General features: G+C 33.0%; 1 protein-coding gene across 1 annotated transcript; it reads left to right on the forward strand.

Moving 5' to 3' along the window:
• The first annotated feature begins 7670 nt into the window (after nucleotides 1-7670).
• LOC132697022 (uncharacterized) lies at nucleotides 7671-8492 on the forward strand. Its single transcript, XM_060662270.1, has 2 exons — nucleotides 7671-7980; nucleotides 8038-8492. Exons 1-2 carry the CDS (start codon nucleotides 7719-7721, stop codon nucleotides 8454-8456), a joined length of 681 nt encoding a protein of 226 aa, XP_060518253.1. The 5' UTR covers nucleotides 7671-7718; the 3' UTR covers nucleotides 8457-8492.
• Nucleotides 8493-22847: the final 14355 nt, after the last annotated feature.

The raw sequence follows: 22847 nt of genomic DNA on the forward strand, positions 1-22847 counted from the left end.
TTTATACCTACAACATCAGAAGATATGCAAAATAGGATTCGGGACGCGTGCAGGACAATAAGACCGTTTGCGCTAAGGAACACCCAAGAAAAAGTGGAAGGTCTTATTTCTGAACATTTATTGTCCTATGATAATAATTTAAAATAAGATAAGTTAATTTGTAGTAATAGGTATTTAATATTATTTACTTTTTTGTGAATTTAAAATTTGAATTTTCACCAAAATTACTAATAACTGTCTGCTGATTTATTTACGGTTCCAACAAAGTTCATTCTCCTGTTTATTTTTTTAGTTTTGTCGTGGCCAACTAATATTCTAACAATAGTCTTAGAGAGAACGAAGGGTAAAGAAAGTAAGAAAAAATAATAATATAGATGGTGTGCCATTTAAGAAAATCCAGATTTTTCGATTTAAAAGGATTCAAACAGATTCGCTTATTTTGAATACCCTGTAGCATCTAATTCAAATTCCGTTACGTATATCTTTTACGTCATCTCTAATTAACGCTTTCATGAAATATCATATATAAATTGCGTGATACCAATTTTTTTGCAAATGTGAAAACTAGTATTTTTTAGAAAAATTAAAATATTGGAGAAACTATTAAGTTTAGGTATGTATTATTACTAAAAAAAAAGTCGAAGAATTTAAATAAATGGTATATTTTATTCGTTGCGCTTTTTTGAGCCACTCTGTACACATAAAAATTATTTTTAATTGCATTTTATTTACTATTTTTTCATGAAGATAACATAACTGCATACTGTTCGTTTAATGAAAAAAATGGAATAAAACGCTTTAAGCGTTTAAATAAGAGAGTATTTTTAACTGGACCATAGGAACATTTCCACAAAATACGCATCGCGTTTTGGATAAGCCCTGACAATTTTTCTTATTTCCACACTAGACCTATCGAAATGTCACCACAAGCAATTAAATACGTTCTCAGTATCGTTACTTTTTAAGTATCCACCAATTTGTCTGCCACCGAATCCACACAAACAGAAAAAAATCTGCCATTCGAAAGTAGCTCGTAAAAAGGTCACATGTGCCCTTAAGATAATACATCTGCCGGGTCTCAATCACTTTGACAGCACGAGTTAGCTTTGAGAACGCAGTTCCGATACATCAGGTCTAAAAATAACAAAAAACAAATAAGCTAAAGTATGGTGTCCTTAATGTCGTTCCGAAATTGGAAATACCCTCGCACGCTTATGTGTTTATCCTGCAATTAGGGGTAAAAACTTAAATGACAGATATTATTATGGGACGAAAGGTAACATTTTTTATGATTCATGTATTAAGGAAGCTGTGAACGATAAGCGTCTGTGAAGATTGAGATAGAAAAATGCTCACCTATGATCACATTTTTTGCAACTTTTGATGATATGTGTATTGCATTGTAAATTATTCTTGATAAGTGCTGTTATATAGGTCTTCAAGGTCTTCAGGTAAACCCCAAACCAAAAGTGCATTGCGAATAGATCAGGGAATAGAACAGGTTACAATTCATGACGAAAGTTCAGTGATTCTAAATAAAGTTTACTGTCATGTGATCAGCACTAGATATGATCCTCCAGGCTATATAATTGAGGTTCAAATATTCCAATTTCAATCTTTGTGCAAACCATTGACAAAAACGGATACATTGCTTTGGAATTTCCATTTCCATTTAAGTTTTGCACTGACGCTTGTAGGTTAAATTTTTATTTTTAAATTCACTTCTGCTTTTCTATAGGTGTTTTTAATTAACCTTAAGCCTATAAAATGGAAGCTTATTTCGCTTATTATTGAAATTATAAAAAGGTAATAAAAATAATAAAGTAACTAACAGCCCTCGATTTGATATGACATCGTATTTCAAATCATGGCTTACTGTTCAAAAATATAATATTTCTAAAAATTTAAATTTTAGTCTTATTTTTCGAAATATACGACTATGTGTTTTAGGAAAACTGAAAAGAAGCAATGATGAGTAAAAATATACCGGTTCTTCCATTTAAAAAAATAAAGTATGCTCCCACCACGTTCTGACAGGCATTAAATTCTAACCAAAAATTTATACAAGGAACAGTTTTGTTCTTTGCGATTAGTTGAAGAACAAGTGAGGTACTAGGAGTTAGCAACACTTTCTTTATAAGTTTCACCTAACTATTAGTTAACAATGGAGATTCCTTGCACTTACAATTAAAATTGGACGCACTGCAAAGTAAAAATTAGATACTTTATATAGTTGTTGACTTTTATCGATTATACTTTGGTATTTTTCAGTATCCAAACCTACAAAATAATTATTATTACAATTTGTAAAAAAAATCTGACTACGCTACTGGAAAATCTCAAGTAAGCACTAAGTTTATCAGGATATTTGCTACCACCAAAGAAAATGGTACTATTATACTTCATGTATTAATTTCTTTACTAACCTACGCAAATGAGCTGTTACAACTTATTTTTAGGCAAAGTTTTTAAGTAAGGGTAAGTGAAATGCTGTCGTCAATATCTAGATATCATACTGTGAGAGCTTCTATTTCTAATACGAATCCAGTGCTAAGTTAAATTTGAAAAGAATATATCTTAGCCGTTGTTTCTTTTGAAAGGCATAATAAATAAATGTGAAAATGAACGCGAAACTGTGAAAATGTGTGCCATTTCAATACTCTATCAACACTGTAGGAAATTTTTTTTCTCAAAATAGATTTTTTCTTAATCCGCAATTTATTGCGATATAATATATAAAACTTTATCTAAGGAAGCAGTCAGTGAATAAGATCAAGTTGCCAAAATAAAAGTCCTTTCCTTCCCTAACAATCGCGTTGACAGGCAAAAGTTGACATCCAATCATCACAAAGACTTAATGACCGCTAATGCAACGGTACACAAATATCTTTAGGTAGTCTGTGTGTGCCGATAATGAAAATGTTTTACCGAAATGAAACCAGACACAAGTGTGAAGGCGATACATTAAATTTTAGCGGTCGTAGAAATTGCCTGTGTCACTGGCACCAGTTTTTGGTAAAGGAGATACATTAAATAAAATCCCAAATTTACATATACTTATTTTTGTTTTATGAAAGCGTCTACAGCCAGTTTTATACAAACAAAGATAAGGGTGCGTAGTTAAAAACTAATTCGTAAGAGTATAACAAGAGTATAAATATGATCGGTTTTGCTGAAAAGAAACTCTGTTGACCCACCGTTGGTAGTCCACATGTTGGTAGTTTAAGGAAGAGGATGTTCTTTGAAATAGTGGGTAGGACTTTTTTTAGAGAAGTGAAATCCGATTCTTCTAGATTTACCCTCTGAAGCGCGGTTAATTTTAGGCATTTAATTTTTTTTGCAATTTGGAGGCTTTGACGGGATTTTCTTTGATTTACACAATAATGTATATACAGGGTGTTTCACAGTTGATGGAACATTAGACGTTTTGGGAAAACCAGACCTAGCAATTTGCTGAAAATTTGGTCACACAGATTTTTAAGTTTCCTCTATCGATATTTTCAATGTTGCCGCTTATATCGAAAAGTAGCTACAATTTTGATTTTTGAAATATTTGCCTGTACCTACCTCTAGCGGTTTTCGAGATTCAAATTTATTGCTGGGTTAGTTGAATACTTAGTAAGCTGTAATTTTGATTGCAATTTGCGAGTATTCTGGCCACTAGTATCTTTTCGAGTAATGACTTCTACAGGGTGTTTCTTCTTACACAAAAGTCGTTTTTTTTTCAAATAATGTTTATTATGAAATAAAAGCGGTTTCCTAACAAAATCTAATTAACTTGGCATATTTGTAAGTGTAATCTAGTCATAAAATTTCATGATTGTATGTAGTTAGTACATTACATATTATTTTGAATAACATAATATTAAAATTCAAAGAATTGGTAATTAAATGATAGTGACCAATAAATTTAAATAATTTAAAGAATTACAGATTCGCAGAATAAGATGAGTTACAGTTTTCAGTTATATTTTTACATACCACGTACTCATCACATGCAAGGGGCTATGGAATATTTTAGCAATTTAGTAAAAATTATTACAAATTAAATAACTAGAATTTAGTGAAATTAATAACAAATTTGAATGGCTTTAAATTTCTAAGCTAAGTCACAGTGCAAATTTCTTGATCCCATTGGTGGTTGCAACCTAGTGATGATGTTTTGATGGCTGCCTCAACTTTTTAGCAACAATATGCACCAAGGAGACCGGCAATGCCGTTATAGTAACGAGATAGTTTATTACCTGGACCCAATTTAATTCCGATATGCAACCCCCCGCATCTGTCAAAGCATTAATTTATTGGCGACACCACCCCCGCATGACTCATGGACGCAGTGGCGTCGATAGGCACATGAAAAGCAAATCATATCAGAATATTGCAGAAACCGAGGTACAACAACAAATATGAGAGCTAATATGTCAGACACTGGACCTTATTTTAGAAATGATAAAAAATATTAAAAAAATACTTTGAAGCAAAAGATGTTTGCGTTTTTGTCGACAAGTGACAACTTTCTGATTTTAATTATAATTCCTCGGAAAATTTTTGTCATATTTTATATTTACTTAAGTCTTACCGTTTCCGTTGTACATTGAATTTTATGTCACACGTGATGTTTGTATATGTATATTGCTATGTTTGCTATTGATTTCAATAGAAGAAGTACAAGAAATTGGTCTAATCAATATCTTATTGCTAAAAAATGCAGGGGAACAGCTGACTAGCGTGTGTAATAGAATGAACTCTGAACAAAATCCTAAGTAGAGAAAAATAAAAAACGCAAAAATATGTAAACAGAAATGCTAATAAATTTTAACACATGTATCTATATAACGTGCCCTTTAGTTTTCTGTGATGATATTTAAAAAAGAAAAAAATCCAAGGCAAATTAATGTTAAAATTTAAATGAAAAAATCCTGAAAAGTCCCCATTTTTATGATTTTATTGTGTTTAGCATTTAAAAAAGACCAGCTTTGCATAAAGGTGCCTATTTCAAAACCTTATAGCATTTGAAAATAACATTTGAAAGTGTATTTACATACATAATGAATAAGTCGAAATAACATCGAAGATGTAATAAAGGAATATTATTATATACATTTGTATTTACATTTTGCTTTAATACATTTGATATTAAACATTTGAACTACAGTGTCAAAGCTCTGTTTGCTTTGCTTTGGCCTCTTTCTCCGGTCTTTTGTTTAGTGCAAAATAACCTTCTTCGGGAAAGAAGTGAACATTTTGATATATTGGATTTACTTCTACAAATTTCTACTTGACTTCCAACTTTCCTAAGGGTTTAGTGAAAAATTGCCAACAATTTTTTAAATATTTTAGTTTGGTGTAAACCAAATTGTTTTACATTGAAATTCGATATTTTTAACGAATTTGCTTTGGTCTTATTCGTTTGACGAATCTTTACCGAAATCAAAGGGTTCAAACCGTTTACAATTTAAACTTAGACGACGCTACTGAAACAGCAACCAAAATCGAATCCTGAAAATATCCCCCGAAAAGCACGGGGGAGGCTCCGTGGGGTGAGACTAGCTGCGGCGACCCTTGCTCGGGCGGCCATTTTAGATTTTATTACCGTTCGATACTAAAACACATATCGACGACTGTCACTACGAAAAAAAGGAGATAAGGGCTGGCGCGAGAGTTTTTCCCCTTCAGACACCCCCTTTCGCTTTTATTTTGTTCTTTGCCGTGATCGTTACGTTGACTTTTATATATGGGAAAGCTTCACGCATTTTGGCCGTTCACCGCTAGAACTAATGCTTTTGTAGGTCGATATTTTCAATTTTCCAGTATGGAAATTTTGGAATTGATAAAAATTGTATTTATTATATTAAAATTCAAAAAGGCACTAAAAACACGGACAGTAATAATCATCACGACTAATCGTAGGAACAGACAGTTTTCTCAAGGCTCAGTATCAAATATTTTTAACAATGGTAGGAGTCATACAATGAAGTGGAATTTAAATAAATTTGTTCCTAATCATAGATCAAACCTTACCTTTGGTGCATTTTACGAAGAATGTCGAACAAAATCTGTCCACCTTGTTAATTTTGATGAAATCAAATTTAGGTAGTTTTGCATAGATCAAGGACATAATCAATTTACTGCAAATCCCTTACGCATGTCAGGATATGATGCCTTTTTTCTATTCCCTACTTTAAAATAATAATAATAATAATAATAATAATAATAATAATAATAATAAACCATCTTTATTTCAAAGCATACTTGAACATTGAACATTGAAATAGTGTCAATTACAGTGGTTGTTCATTATGTTTTGCATAAATCTTCTACACTCCATGGTTCTATTTCTACGGGTAAATTAAACATTTAACATTTTTAATTCTCTAGTCGTTTCTATGTTGTTCAGCAAACTATTTTAACACCTAATCCACTGATAATAAGCACCCTCCTCACTCATAGTTAGTCTGTGCCTGGGATATGTGTATTTATTTCATGGTCTTATAAACTTCCTGAGGCAAAATATTTTCAATAAGGTTTCTGTTTTTAAAGACGAACAATATGCTCTCTTGTATGAAGCTAAAATTTTATTTTCCTTAAATTTTTCCCTACATGACTCTCGAATATTTAACTGCAATATAGTTCTCAGGGCAAATAATTTTTTTTCTATGTCAATTTCCATATATAACAAGACCGTATCACATATGTGTCTCAAAATTTTTCGTTTCCCATGCAATATACCCACCTAGTACTCTAAGACTATATTTTACTTTATTTAACTTATCTACTACATTATTTATATGATTTTCCCATGATAAGGTACTATCCAAAGACATACTCGAAAACAATCACTTAAAACTCGTTTAAATTTAACGTCTGTAGCGGTTCTGTTCGTTATCGATTTGTTATAAACATTGTTACAGCAGTCTTAGCATTATTAATAACTAATTTATTTTTAGTAAACCAATTATCCGCCCCCATCATGAATCTCTCAGCCTCCTTTTTGAGGTTTGCGGTGTCCTTATTTACAATAACTTGTTACGCTGGGCTAGGCTGGGCTCGATGGGGGAGACTTGCAACTTGTTGTGAGCTTAGAATGAAACGAAATGTTATTGGGCTGCCCTAGAGAATAAAAAATCAAAACTAAGTATATCGGAAAGAACTTTCCTAAAATAAGTGAGTTCTATAAGTGATGTTCTATAACATGAGGATGAAAAAGAACAGATTCATAAAAATCTAGTTTCGTGTTCAGATAAAACATAGTGAAATCCCGAAAGATTATCGTCGAGCACGCTGATTCTGTGAAAGTGAACGGAAATGCGACAATGACAGCCCCTGATAGTTATTTCACACCTGGAGGAGATTCACAGATATTGATATTGGTTCCTAGACATCCCGACCGCTTTTCATCTAATGGTTCATGAATACCAATAATTCTGCCTGATATAAGGGTAAAATTCATGATAAACCATCGGATAGTAGGGGAAGGGACGAAGATTGTATGGCTGCCTAAGATCTGATGGTCGTAGAAATAATGTAGTATGTAGTTGCTACCCTGGAGCTCAACCCAACTCTTCGCTAAAGTATCCTTTATAAAACATGATACCTAAATCTAAAGTTCAATGACATTTTAAATTGAAGTACCTACTCCTAATATTTGATTGACTTTTAAGTACCTCATTGTCATTTGGCGTCTTTTTATTTTTTCATACTCCACAAAATTTATTAAAATGTCGGACAAGCCAAATAATCCAGCCGAAAAATGTCTCAAAAAATCAAATCTCTTAGTGTACCAACAGCCAGTAGGGACAAAGACTGAACGGAATATTGAATGCATCAGTAAAGGAAGGGTGCAACCTTCGAACTGCCCCCAGGAGATAAAGCGTATTAAAGTATGCACTGGGGCAGATTTGCGAAAAATGTGCGCCCCTAAGGTGTGTCCTTGCGATCCAGCCAAACGTAGGAGAGGTTTTGGCCTGGGAAGGCTTTTAGGTAGTTACTATTTTATACAATCAAACATATATTTGTTATTTCACTTCACTATTTTAGGGTTTAGTGCGAAGGCCGCAATAGCTGCTGGCATATTTTATGTGACGTACGACATGGGAATCTGGGGTACAACAGACGACACCCAAGAACTCTGCAAGACTGTTTGCGCGCTTTTGAAAGGGCCCCAACCGCACAAAAGCGAAAAATGGGATCCACCTTCTTGCCAAGCCGCAAGAGATATGTTCACCGCACCAGGGTTCGATCCATATGGACACTGCGATGCTCCTCCCGTGAGTTTTGGAACTGTTGTTTCGAAAATGCAGCAAAGTTGGAATTGGGCAGTAAGCGGCTTATTTAGGGGACTAGCAGGATTACCTCACAATGTTATCGGGCAATTCAAGCGCGAAACAGTCAAGAGCGACCAGACCAAATCCGTACATAACTCCGATTCGGCTCAAGAAGAGCAACAAAAACCGTGAAATCTGTAAACACAAAATTCTAAAAATAAATTTTCACTGACAAGTATTGATGCAGTAAAATTAATAATACAAAATGGAAGTAACTAACTCGTTCGATACAAATTAAAAAAAAAAATAGTACCCAACGGAAAATCCAATTAAAATATGTCCAGCAGATTGTACTTCGATCTATTATAGAAAGACTGCAGGGAATTTGAATTGGCGATTTAATTGTTATTTTTAAGAGAAAATTCTTTATATTATTATTTTGTTAATTCCTTTAGAGCCTTTTAGATGTAACTATGCAAATGGTTCGAGAAAAATTGGCAATTTCTACTCTAACTCTCTAACTAGTCGAATATTTGGTGAGAATTAATTTGAGAACCAGTGACCGAAGGTCCCATCTTTGGTTTATTTGTCTTTGGGATGTAGTAATCGTTCCCTAATTTTATTTTGATGATACAGGGTGTAATAAATACGTGAAAATTTTTAGCACGAATTCGATGAATGTGGGAATGCACTTTAGGGTTGAATTAATTTTCTGCTCTCTATCTCGGACTTTTTTGAAAATTTATTGACGTCTCCAGTTGTTTCAGAAATACCTACAAATATTTTTGTAATTTGGATATTTTCTAAAATATTGTATTTAGTAAAAATTCAAATGGAAAATAAATATACAAAATTAAAAAAAAACTAACTAAAACAAATGCGTTCGATCCAGATATTAGTTTCCAATGAAAAATCCACCTATGTAAGATGTATTTAAGATGCCGACTTAATTTCTTTGGAAACTTCTAGATGTAAATATGCGAATGATAAAATTTAGGCCATTTTAACAAGCTCTAACTTTTAAGAACCAGTTTTGATAATGCAAGGTGCAATAAAGACGTGAACATTTTTTAGCAAGCATTCGATGAATATGAGAATGCACTTTAGAGTTGAACTAATTCTCTGGTCTGTCTCGAACGTTTTTGAAAATTTATTGACACGTCAGTTGTTTTGGAAATAACGCCAAAAATTTTAGTAATTTTGAATGTTTTCTAAAACATTGTATTTGGTAAAAAATTTCTTAAAGTTTTCAAAAAAATACAGAAATCAACAATCAGAACAATTGGGGTTACTACAAATAAGTAAATAAGTAAATTTGTAAATTGTTTCTAAAACGAAACATTTACAATGTCTGTTTAAAATAAGTTGCCATGCAATGGTATTTCGGAAATGTCGTCATCTTAAAAACATTTTAGCTTTAAAAAAATGATCGTGAGTAATAATGAAACGAAATTATATGATTTAAGTACTTCCTAAATGACCATTCGTTTGAGACCGTGTTTTCTACGAATTTTTCAAATTACTTAAGCTTAAATACAAAATAATTGCCTGTAAATCAATACATCGTTACTTCGTTGTTTAAAAAGTATGAATGAATAGTTCCCCAAATTGAAAGCAATTAGTAAATACTTAACGCTATAAAACGCTAATATAAAACCTTGCGTATGCGCATGTGAACTGTTGAAAATAAATTAAACCCAAATTCGGACGAAATAAATTATATGCAGATCCTGCAACCTGAATTTGCTCGGATTTTGAGTTCTCTTAATACTTTGAGATGTTGGAATTTGTTGAAAGTGGTGATCGTCTGTTTTAGCAAACATTTTGATGACAATATTTTTTTATGAATATGTTAAAACTGTAAAATTTTCATTTATTGATAAAAGCAAACATTTTTATGGTCGGAAAAATTATCAATGAGGACGAATCAGACTATGCAATGAAATTATGATTTCGTCTTTATGAAAACAGCGTCATCCAAAACTTTACATTTTTGATTCAATTCGTCGTTGTTAAAATTCCGATTCTCGGTTAGTTTTTGTTAATTTTGAAATATTTTAACCAACTAATTAAATCAGTGTAATTAATAAGTCTAATCAAACATGGTAAATGTTAACTTTACTACTAGTCTACATTAAACAAAATCAAAATGTGATTGTAGTGTTGTTACCCTTTTCAATATTTATTTCGATCATCATCTACAAAAGCGCACTTTTTTCTTCACGCTTAATTATTGGGTTGTTCGGAAAGTCATTTCGTTTTTTTTGGGGAACATGAAAGACAGTTTTCGTATAATGAATAAATATTTTATTAAATTATATATTGGCAATTCTGGTCCAACACCTTTTGCCATCTTTTTGGCAGTAACATAATTCCCCTCTCATAAAAGTTTTGGTCCTTGCTGGCAAAAAACTGGTTCAGGTGTTTTTTGACATCTTCATTTGAGGTAAAGGTTTTGCCATCCATAAAAATTTTGCAGGGACCGGAACAAATAGTAGTCGGAGGGCGCCAGATCTGGAGAATATGGTGGATGTTGCAGTACGTCCCATTCAAGCTGTAAAAGTTTTTGGCGAGTGACCAAACTTGTGTGAGGTCTCGCATTATCCTGGTGGAACACTACACCCTTCCTGTTGATTAATTCGGGCCTCTTCTCTTTAAGTGAATCATTCAATTTGTCCAGTTGATGACAATAGACTTCTGAATTAATCGTTGTATTGTCCGGCAAAAGCTCAAAAAAAACGATTCCTTTGACATCCCACCAAACGGAGAGCATCACCTTTTTTTGGTGAATGTTGGCTTTTGACACGCTTTGAGCCGGTTCATCTTTTCTGCTCCATGACCTCTTGCGTTTAACATTGTTGTATACAACCCATTTTTCGTCCCCAGTAATAATCCGCTTCAAAAATGCAACATTTTCTTGACGTTGGAGGAGCGAATCACACACGTCAACGCGACGACACAAATTTCGCTCCGTAAGGACATGGGGCACCCACACATCGAGCTTCGAGGTTAAGCCCATGCCTTTCAAATGGCCATAAACAGTCGAATTCGACAAATTTAATCTCTCACCGATCTCTCGTGTGGTTATTCGCCGATTTGCATCAACTAATGCCTTTATCGCATCTTTGTCAGTTTCGACCGGCCTTCCAGACCGTGGTGCATCTTCGACATCAAAATTGCCGGATCGAAATTTTGCAAACCAGTTCTGGCATTGGCGTACTATTAACACGCCTTCTCCATACACATCCGTCAATTTTTTTCTCGCTTAGACAGCATTTTTACCTTTTCTGCAATAAAAATGTAAAATATGACGAAAATGCTGCTTATTGCTCTCCATATTTAAAAGGGCACCAACCAAAAACTACTGCGTAGAATTAATAGAACTTTTTCACACACAAGCCTTGCAATATCGGCTCTAAGACATATAATGGTTATGCGGCTTAAGTGTGTAGTTGGTTTCGAAAAAACGTAATTAAGTCCTCTGACGGGAAAAAACGAAATGACTTTCCGAACAACCTTATAGAAGAGTAAAACCGGACCATGGTAACGCAGTTATCAACACAGTCTTGTGCGTTAAAATATTTACCAATACCAAAACATTAGGTTTGAAATTCAAAATGGAAAACGAAATATTAAGAGCTTAATATCACACGGCCGTCAAGTTTTAGGGCGTCCGACGTCAGATGATTTGCATTTTACAAGCGGCTGTAAATTATTTGTCGAATGTTTTTCCTTTCGGAAGCTAACCGGGTTGTACAATGTGGAGAGAGAGTTAAAAAGCCATAAAAAGTTCGCAAAATGCAAATTTTTCGCAAGGAACTTTCCGAGAAAGCATTGCGAACGTATAAAAGCAGGTAAATGCATATTTCCCGCCAGGCCGAGGAGCTTTTGTCAAAGGGTTTACTTTATTGCGTGCTTTACGGATAATTTTTGCAAACGGTTAAGTGGCCTTGTTAAAAGGATTTTAGTTATCGAATTACTTCGTAAAAATAATCGTAAAATCTTTCCGTTCGGAAAGTCTGTTGGCAAATGTAAAAGGTGCTGGATTACGAATCCTAATCTAGTCAACTCTATAGCAGCCTTATTTTTAGCTGTAAAAATAGCACAAGTATATATACAAGGTGTTTTCTAATCGAATGTCAATAATTAAGGGGCGATTTTTGAGTCCATTTTAAAAAGAAAACTTCATACGAGCATATATCCAAAATGTCTTAACTTTTAAGATACAGTAAAGTTTATATTTCAATTTTAATATTATATTTTTTTAATGTATGTAATTTCACCTGTCCATTTTGACGGACGTTGATGGTTCGCCACTAATTTCTCTTAAAATTTAAGTTATTCTTACAATCTCCAATCATTTATAAAGAGATTTAATTTCTTGTTTTTTTTCCAATCCGATGTACCGTTTTCGCTGAAAAAAATAAAAACATAACAATATCGTTAATATGACAGAGAAAAATTATTTTTTATTTTTAACTGAAAACCTTGCTACTAAAACAAATGAAGAGATCAAATCTGCTCATAAATGAATTCAAATGTCTTTTTTTAAGGAAATCAGTGGTGTGCGACTATCTATGAACACATAATATTTTGGATAATTGGGTAGATATTGCACTGGTTAAATCGAGACCTTTTCTTTGTGGAAAATAAAATATCTATCTAAAACAAAATATTTAGTTTTTAATTACCAACTACTGTCCTTCAGAAGAAAATATTAGAGAAAACTGTTCTAATGAAAAAATAGTTTAATGAACACTAAAAACACTACCTACTATCCCTAATTCCACCTTGAAGGATCCACGCTTCAGCTCTTTTCCAGACCAGACTTTTAATATGCCCCCATAAGAAAAAGTCCAAACTATTTAAATCTGGGGACCTAGAGGGCTATAGTTTGGAACCCCCGCAACCTTACCCATCGTTTTTTAAATGTGTGATTTAAATATTCTCTTCCTAATTAAATATGGTACTTGTTCTGGCAGTATTGGTCAATCCTCTTCTAAAAACCGGCGATAATTAGGCGATTTAGCCTTTCTGAGAGGAAAAGGGGCCCAATTAAGTAATTTCCAACAATTCCAGCCCAAACATTTATTGAAAACTATTTTTAAGGCTTAAATTCTACAACTACATGAGGGTTTTTATCGACCCAAATATGGTTATTGTGGAAATTTTTGATTCCATTTCTGGAAAAGTTTGCTTCATCTGTAAATAGTATTTCTTGGTAAAACAAGATGTAACGCGTAGTTGTGTCAAAGAAGCATTGCCCAAAATTAACACGCATTAACGCGAATATTTTAAACACCAACTAATAACTAACTGATGTCAAACAACGGCCTCGACGACAGAATTAATATCTCTTATAGACACAGCCTACTATAATAATAAGAGATAATAATAAAGATTTCAAAAATACACCCCAGAATTTGCGTACTTCGTATTCGTGCTTCGAATTATTTTTTATTTTAATAAAACAGATAGACAATAATTCTCTCAATACTGTCATATTAACAATATTGTTATGAGATTGTAAGAATAATATTTATTTTAAGAGAAATCAGTGCCGTACCCTCAATCTCTGCGAAAATAGACATGTGGAATTCCGTACGCCCGCCACTGGTTTATTTTAAAAAATTGTGGTACACTATTGTTACGATTAAATTTATATAATAAAATTATTTTTCAAATGAATATCACTCACAGTCAACCGCTAATCTATACGATTTTTGACTTTTCTATAAGCCCTGTTAGGGGAAACTTCTGATCCGTTTTTTAAATTTCATTTATGTTTTGACAAATGGTACTGCGGATTTTTCGTGTTTCTTGTTTTACCCATCTAGAAGTGACTAAAGTAATCATCTACTATCAAAATTGACATTGATGGTAATCACCAAACGAGATTAAACATTGGATTATGCTATGAGATTTTTCGAATCCATATTTTAGGATCTAATTTGTGGGTATAATATTTCTCTTCATATTAATTGACCATGTTCTTGCTTTTTCCGACATCTCTACTTTGTGCATACTTATCTTGGTCACACTGTACAATTTGGAATCAATAGGATTAACTAAATAAAAAATATTATTAATCTTCCGCCTATATAAGCTTTCGTCAATCTCTGTATAATATCGAGGCGATCAAAATACCCAAACTTTCCAATACGAAATTCTATTTTTATTAAAGGATGTGCCAACTTCATAAATATATTTACGATTTTTTTTATCATCTGACCCATTTTAATCTCGTAGGAATTACGTTATTTTTCGTGGCGGGTTACATAAAAAATGAATAAACAAAAACCGTGTGGAAATACTCATCGAGGTCTTTGTTTATGTACGACGCGGCGCTAATATGTTGCTCAATGTTTAAGATTTTCGTTAAACACGCTTAGACGTTTGAAATCTTCATTTTACGTTATTGTTTTCAAATCGCGATTGACGCACGAGTTTCAAAAAAATGTGATTCGAGTATTTTCAACTGGTCGGAAGATAATTAAGTATAAAGGAGTATTCAGTAGATAGGATCGTATACCTTCTAGCACCAGCTGAACATTTTAACATTGAACAGAACTTGTATAAAATACATAAAAAAAGGCGCAAAATGATATTAAATTTGAGCTGACTGGGGTTTTCTTTAACAATGTTCAAGTCTTGAAAGGCTTTTAAAACAATCTATTTTTCAAATATCCATCCGGTATGGGGAGAGAGGGTGACTTTGAGAGGACTTTCTCATTTACTGCGTTGGTATTTAAACTCTTAACTTTAAAAAATGTTATAATGAAACTTTATCGCTAAATTAGAGTAGACCATCTATGAAATTATAACGGAAAATTCATTTTTATGCACTATATTTAAACTATACTGTAATATTCCATTTTGTTATTTGTTAATTGATATTAGTATATTAGGCAACAAGTTTAATAAGTGCCACCTTAGGTACGAGTTCCATTCGGCACTAGCGGAGCGAATGTTTAAACGAAAATATTTTCATACTATACTTATTCTACGATTCTTAGTTGCTGGATAAATTTTTGCAAAACAGTCAGAATATATTCACTGAGTAAAGTTTAACGTGGCCATCAGTACTAAAATCTAGCAAAAACATCTGACAGTTCCCAAACCTGTAGCTAAAGTACCGGAAAAGTATATCATAAAGTCCATCTTTAACTGTGCATAATTGGTTATTTTACAATAGGGCGTAGAAAAAATATGAACCATACTTTAGTGTTATTCAGTGAGTTTTAAAAGAAAGTTTTGTGAAATTTTTAACAATTTTTTTTTATAATCCATTTATATATTTTCACCGATAGTCTCCGTATCTTTAAATCACTTAGTGTAATTAAAAAAACTTAGAATTTCAAAACATATTTGCTATTTTTGAAAATTCATGCATACCTATATATATTAGCGTTTGATCTACCCATATAAAAATATCGAATTAATTAAGAATGTTATGAAAGTAATGAGTTTAAAGTTATTTATATTAAACCTAATAAGACATACATTTTAAAAATCGCATATCACAGACCATTGTCATATTAAGTTTGACATTGACCACCTCCTTTTTAGCCCTCCGTAGTTGCAATTTATTAAAATATAGCCAATATCTAAACATGGTAAAATTTCCATGTTTTATGTCACTAATTAAGAGCCGTTATATTTGATTGCGTTGGCGTCACCCTCCCGAGTTCTGTCAAAACAATTCGATATAAAATATCACATGAATATAGTTTCACGTGTCTCGGTAAGTGCGCAAAATAAACAGGCTTCGGCCCCCCGCACAGAAAGTATCGTTAGTATGGGAAACTGGCACCCATAGACCAAATGGCAACCAAACTAAATAAAACAATGGCCACATATTTCAGAGATATTTTTCGATAGGGGTTTGTTCTACCCCCAAAAATTACAAACCGTTCCGAATACTTGTTTCGCATTCTGTATGTCTCAGTAAAGTATAGTAAATAATGGATAAAACATTTATCATTTGATTTCAAGTAGAACATTTAGTTTGTGACTTTATCGCAGACATGTATATCGGTGACCTTAAGACATCCCTTAAGTCCATTTTGGTAAATTTTACAACAGATGACAAAAAATTGTTTTTGCGTGAATATAGAAATGTTGTTTGACCTTGACATGTTAAATATCTTAGTTTTGTATTTTCAAAAGGAGTCACGTTCTTTTCTTATATAAAAAACTAAAAGTTCCTTTCTGCGCTTTCCTTAACTAAGGCGGCGATATGACCCAAAGGAAGTGAAACATTGTGCAGCATTTCAGTCACATCAAAACTATTGTGAACAGATTTTGAGCACCAGAAACACACTCTGCGATGTTGTGCTATGATAAACGGAAGATATGTATTTTCTGATTTAAGAATGGTCAGATAACGATGTATGGTATCGCGTCAGGATATACAGTTTCAGTAATGACCCTACCCTTATTATTGTCCACTGGCTTTAATAACTCTTTTGTTGTATAATTTTGATTTTTACAGGGATATGACCGGACAGTTACGGAAACTTATTAACGCCTTTGTGATTCTGCGAAAGTTCGCAAGATTATTAATTGATTCTCCGGGTAGATAATTCTGATTGATGGTAAAGTAAATTTTTAAATATGTGTAAATGAAGGGCAGGGTGTGTGTTCAATTTTAGACAAATATTGGGTTGGTCGATAATAAAGAGAAGGCGGTTTGAGTAAATTTGTGAATTACGGGAAATTTTGGTAAACTGTTTTATTGAATCTTGGTATTAATGGTATTAAATCTTTCGTAATTCAAGCAGCCAAATATATTCTTTTATTATTTAATAGTTTTTGTTTAAGTATTAAGTTTGAGTATACTGGGAATGATATCCTGCCTATTATAAAAGCGTAATAGATGAAAAATTAATAAAGAAAAGAAGATACAGAAAAAAAAACAAGTTACATATTCAGCAGCATTTAAGACTAAATATGACTATGTGAATGTTTCTTGAAAAAGTAGGAATTAGATTTCTTTAACTTTAACTTGAAAGTTTTCAACGATTCAACGTAGAGTAATCTTCAATAGACCGTTATTTCTAATATAATGATTATGGTTTTAGGTTGTATAAATTATACGTACTCCGCCATAATAGGTTCTAATTTTCTAATAATAATTCTAATAATTAAAAATGGTAAGTGAGTAGACGATATCATAAGCCGATTGACATTAAAGAAATACTTAAATTATGAAATTTTACAAATAAATAAACTCAAAGTTATAATATCGATGTTGTTTGCTGCAATATTTACCAACTTGCTAACAAAAAGTGGTTCATTATCGTTTTAAATTGCACGTGTGATAAACATTGATTTTATTATTCCGAAATGGCGTCAGCCTCGAAAAGGAAAGAGCGATAGCTCCTGCCCGCCTGGTAGATCAGCATTTTTGTCATATTTTAGTAAAGTTTCGTAGAATAATTGTGAGTTGAAACGAGCGTCATCATGTCCGGTATATATGTATTTCGATTCTGATATACTTAACCGTTTCTTATAGTCCAACAGGAATGTTCATATAAAATACTGGTGTCTCGGTGGGCTTCCTCGTTAATATTATTATTATTGCTAAAAAAAATGTAAACTAAAACTAAAAATTAAACTTTTATGATTTTTCGTTGCATTTTACTTCGTTTTGGTAGAAAAAAATAAAAACCAATTTATGCAGGTGCGCGTGTATTACTTTTCACACATTAATAGCTTATTTGTGAACAATAAATTGTTTCGTTTTCAAGGTTCAGGGTGGACACGTGGTAATATGAACTTTACTACGTGTGTTAAGTCAAATTAAGCAAAGTGCCTATATTTTGGACATTAAAATACAGGAAACGGAGGAAAAAAACTGTTGGCAAGTCTGCGTCCACCACTACTTTCCATTTAAAGCAATGGTTCAGTCGCACTTGCACGCTTTGTACCTGCCAAACGCGACCCAAAAATATTTGGTCTTTTTGTGTGACGAAACACATTTTTCCATCTTTTATTGGTGATAAACATCCGTTATTTTTTGCGCAAGGTTTTTTTGAAGTTTAATGACTGAATTACGAGAGGTCGTAAAAATAAAAACTGACCTGACCGAAAAACGGCGACTCTTTTTGGGTACAATAAAGTTCGCACGTTTTTTTTTTGATACACTTTACCTAGGTCCGGTCCGTATTATCATCACAAACTCCGTCACTGTCGTCTGCAAAAAGAAAAAAATGCTGCCCAAAAAATATTTTCAATAAATGGAATTTTCCGTCGAGCAATATTTCGGGAATTAGAAAACGGCCGTTTACAAAAGAGCCGTTAACCTACTTCTAGCCAGGGATGCGTTTTGTTTTTATGGTGTCATTAAAAGCGCTTTAAAAAATCGTAAAACGATCAACGTTGCACAATGTGCACCTAAAAATAAATGCGGGCACGCTTCCGATCTAACTCGCTAAAAAAGTAAACACGTCATTAGAGTCAGACTTTCCATCTGAAGATCTATGATGTCGGAGCACAGATTTGAAAAAGCGGTAAATTTTTGACTCTGGTCCGCTATTTCCAAGTTGTACTTTCTCTTCCTCAGCAATATGCACAACGGAAGAATAGAAACCAACCCAAACTAACAAACTACTTGCTTATTTCTGCACAATTAAAATGGAGAAAGCCATAACCAATATTGGACTATGGTCAAACATTTTCCGCCTTTCAGATTTCCGCCAAAGGAACCTGGGCTCATTTGGAAGCTATACTCACTTCTGAGTGAGATGCTAAATAAAATAAAAAGCAACTTCTGCCTAATGAATAATAGAAAATAACAGTATTTCAGTATAAGCATACTAAAGGAGCAAATACTAGCAAAAACTAGTTTTTCGTCATCTGATTTATCTTTCAAGAAAATGAACTATTTTGGTATGGGGTGACGGGGTGGGGCGTAAACCTATTGAATATCGCTTCAAGATTAATTTTGGTTCAAGTAAAGCAATATACTATTAATTCTATAAGTCAATTTGATATTCGACTTTTAAAAGGTAAATTAACAGAGCACCCTAAATAAAAAAAGAATTTTTTCAGTTTTTTAAAAAACAAATTTTTGAGTTTTTTGTAATTTTTGCTTCTTTAATGAAGGCAAAATAAGTTTCAATTGGTGTCTGACGCGATCAAATTCAACTATGGCAAATCTCAGTTGAGGCGCTAATAAAGTATCTAAAATTTTAGCTGTACAGGTTGCCTCATATTTTATTATATATTAATTCAAAAACAAATTTTCTCGAAAGGCAATTTTAACTGCAAAATAATGATATTTTATACGAATGAATACCTCATTTTTACGAAATATTAAATATTTATTTCATTATAAATCGCTAAGGATAGCTTATAGGAAATCCTAGCAAAATGTTCCCTTATTAATTTTTTTATTTTTTGAAGAATAGATATCCAAAGTGTTCAATTAATTTTTTTAAAGTTGTTTTTATTCAAGTTTTATAATATAAAAACTTTTTTAAAAACACGTCGTATTCAGTTATTTTTGTAAATGATCTTGCATGGGACACCCTGTAGAGCTTCCGTTTGCTGATTTTTTTGATATATTCGTGTAGAATGACGGCATTTTCTCTTCAATTTATCTTGAATAAACTGAATGACCTGAGTTCAGGAAAAGGAATTTCGGAATACACAGAATGATAAGTAAACGTCGCCGGCTTGCCGTATTTTCATTCACATAAACATTAAGATTAAAAACGGTTAGTTTTAGTTTAACGTGTCCTTGTCTTGGACGTCACAGCGCACGGTAAACATCGTCATAACGTTACGCTCGTATTTGGCGAAAGCTTTAAGTAAGACTGATTTTACATTGATAAAAAGTACAATATATTTTTGAATTTTTAGCTCACATACGGATTATTTTTTCTATCGACGTAAATAAATCATTAAGCGAACTTTAAACAGCGTCGGTAAAATCAGATTACAATATTCAGATGTTCGTACGTCCTCCGAGAATAATCTATGGCTTTTTTTTGAGTTCGATAGAGAAAAATTGCCGAAAGACGACACGAATGCGTGAACTTTGAGAATGTTTTAGCGAGAAATCATAAAGAACGAGAGGGTGTTCTTCCTAGTATTCAAAAGTATCGAATGACATATTTCCTGATTTGGATGGAGCGATTCATTTACCAATTTTTTTGGCAACACCGAATGTTTTTAAGAATTTTAATGTTTATTTTACGATAAAGTACTTAAAAAAATAAAATATATATATAGTATATATATAGTATTTATATAATAAAATTTGCTTGTTATGGTCATTAGAATTAGCATTCGAATTTTTATTTTATGTCATAAAGGTAACTCTAATTAATGAATAGATATTTTATCTTGCCTGGTAATATTTCATATACGCTTTGCCAAGCAAAACAGCTGTTTAATATAATGCAATTGGTTTTTACATAGACGTATGTCCATCTGCCTCTGGTATAGGGTTACTTTTGGACCTTTTGTTCTCGAAAAAGGACCGAACTCTTTTTCCCTAAAAAGGATTATTTTTTCAAGCCACACCGGTCGGGTTTTTACAGAAAAATGTTGGTTTTTGGGTAATAGGGGTAAAAACTGTCAGCAAGATGCCGCGCTTTTGAAACCCTAAATAATGAAGCGGTTGCTTTCATAGGTAGGTATAGCGGAGCAACATCATTTGGCAGTCGCAAATGTGTACATAGTTCTGACAGGAGTGGTCAAAAATGGCGAAAATGGAGTACAGATTGGACCAAACTTTACTTTCTACACTTTCTGAAAGAGATAGAAAACAACTGATGGCAGTGTCCAATTTCTATGTACAAATGTGCTTTGGAAATGATTTTAAAAATACACAAAATTTTAGATAGCACCAAAGTTATATCATTTTTTAAAAAATTTACGAAAAGTTGCCATTACGTTTTTTTAAATAAAAATTGAATTGAGTTTCAGGCCCCGAAATTAGTTTTCGTCTATCTATTTTAGAAATGGAAGTTTACTTGAATTTGACTCGCTATGTGTTGCGTAGGAATCAAAATTAATTTGACCTCAGTGCCACCAATTATTTATAAAAAAAAAAAACAATCTAGTTCTTCCGAAGAGACGGAGGAAAAACAACAACGCAGAAAACCGAGCAGACGAAATTCTTGGGGTCAAGAACAGTCAAATATCAAAAATCTGTGAAAAACAAATTTATTTACTACAAAATAATGTATACACATGGGGCACGGAAGTTTTAAAAAACATCGAGATAAACGTTTATCTGACGTAAGTCATAATATGAGAAATATGTGGAACTCGTTTCACAATATACTGTTATTTAATTTATGGGTGATAATAAAAAGGTTAGTGTTTTTTAGTAGAATTTCAATTTGTTTTTTCGACGCGCATTTTCGACTGTTTGTTTTTGGAGAAATTAGGTTAGCGGAAACTAATTTTGATTATTTTTTGCCTTATTGCACGTGCCTGATGTTCCGTTATCGTTCATTAACAGAGTGTTTTGCAATTGCCTTTTAAATTATACGTACAGAGATTTGTTGTTATTATTATGTAGAAATTTTATTTATTTTTTCCACTCCTGTCTGTAAAATACCTAATTACACACCGATCTAGCGTGCGGGAAGCGTCACTTTTCCACGTCAGTTTCGTTTCCAACGGGTTTGGGTTTAAAAACTGTTTGTTAACATTCGTCATTTTGTTGCTTACTATTTTTGGATTCTAAATAAACCTTAAAACTGAACAAATCAAATGAACGAGTCCACACACGCTCAGGTTTCCAAGTTTACGCAGGCTAATTTCAAGCACGGCTTGATTTTGCTCAGTCCAGGCCTGCGCAGTCGACCGGACGTTCACACAAACGCACCGATATGCCTGCACAAACTAGGTTTGCACAGGCGGCCTGTATTAAAAAAACTGAGCGTCTGTGGGGGCTTTAACGGTCGTAGAAAAAGTATAGTATGCAACACGTTCGGTAATTTTTTTAAGTCACTCGTTTATTAAACACTCGCTCCGCTCGTGTCAAATAAACTCGTGAGTCAAACGCCGTTTACCGCACTTGTTGCATAACATACTATTAGCACACTTTGTGCTTTAAACTTGCTGGATGAAATGACTACCACAATGGCAATCTGGAATAATATGTCAAGGCTCAATAAAATTTATATAAAATAAATACAATTTTGTGGTTATGTTCAAAGTCTTTCATATTTCCTTTCCCGAGGGTTCATAATTCATACTTCATCAATTAGGGCTTACAAAGGCTAGTCGTATTCAAAATATAAAAATGGGGATGTTTTTAGAGATAGAATAATTGCCATATGCCATTAAAATATATGTAAATATGAACTCTCCAGACATCAAATTATACCTATTGAACTTATGATTTTAAATCATCATCATCATCACGCTGCCTATCCACTTAATGGATGTTGGCGACCACACGCTGAAATTGGTCTCTATCTCTTGCCGCGTTGACAAGTTCCCCAATTGTTTTTAGACCTGTCCATTGTCTAATGTTCCTTGCCCATGACATCTGTTTCCTTCCTATTCCTCTCTTGGCATCCATTTTACCCTCTAATATGAGTTGTAACAGCTGAT

The sequence above is a fragment of the Cylas formicarius genome, unplaced genomic scaffold (assembly GCF_029955315.1).
Source record: "Cylas formicarius isolate icCylForm1 unplaced genomic scaffold, icCylForm1.1 PGA_scaffold_1__22_contigs__length_36826433, whole genome shotgun sequence".
NCBI lineage: Eukaryota > Metazoa > Arthropoda > Insecta > Coleoptera > Brentidae > Cylas > Cylas formicarius.

Excerpts from the sequence above, each read along its gene's own strand:
- LOC132697022 (XM_060662270.1), top strand. The coding sequence starts at position 7,719 with ATGTCGGACAAGCCAAATAATCCAGCCGAAAAATGTCTCAAAAAATCA. Across the intron at positions 7,981-8,037 it reads TGGCCTGGGAAGGCTTTTAG|GGTTTAGTGCGAAGGCCGCA; the intron begins GTAGTTACTATT and ends TCACTATTTTAG.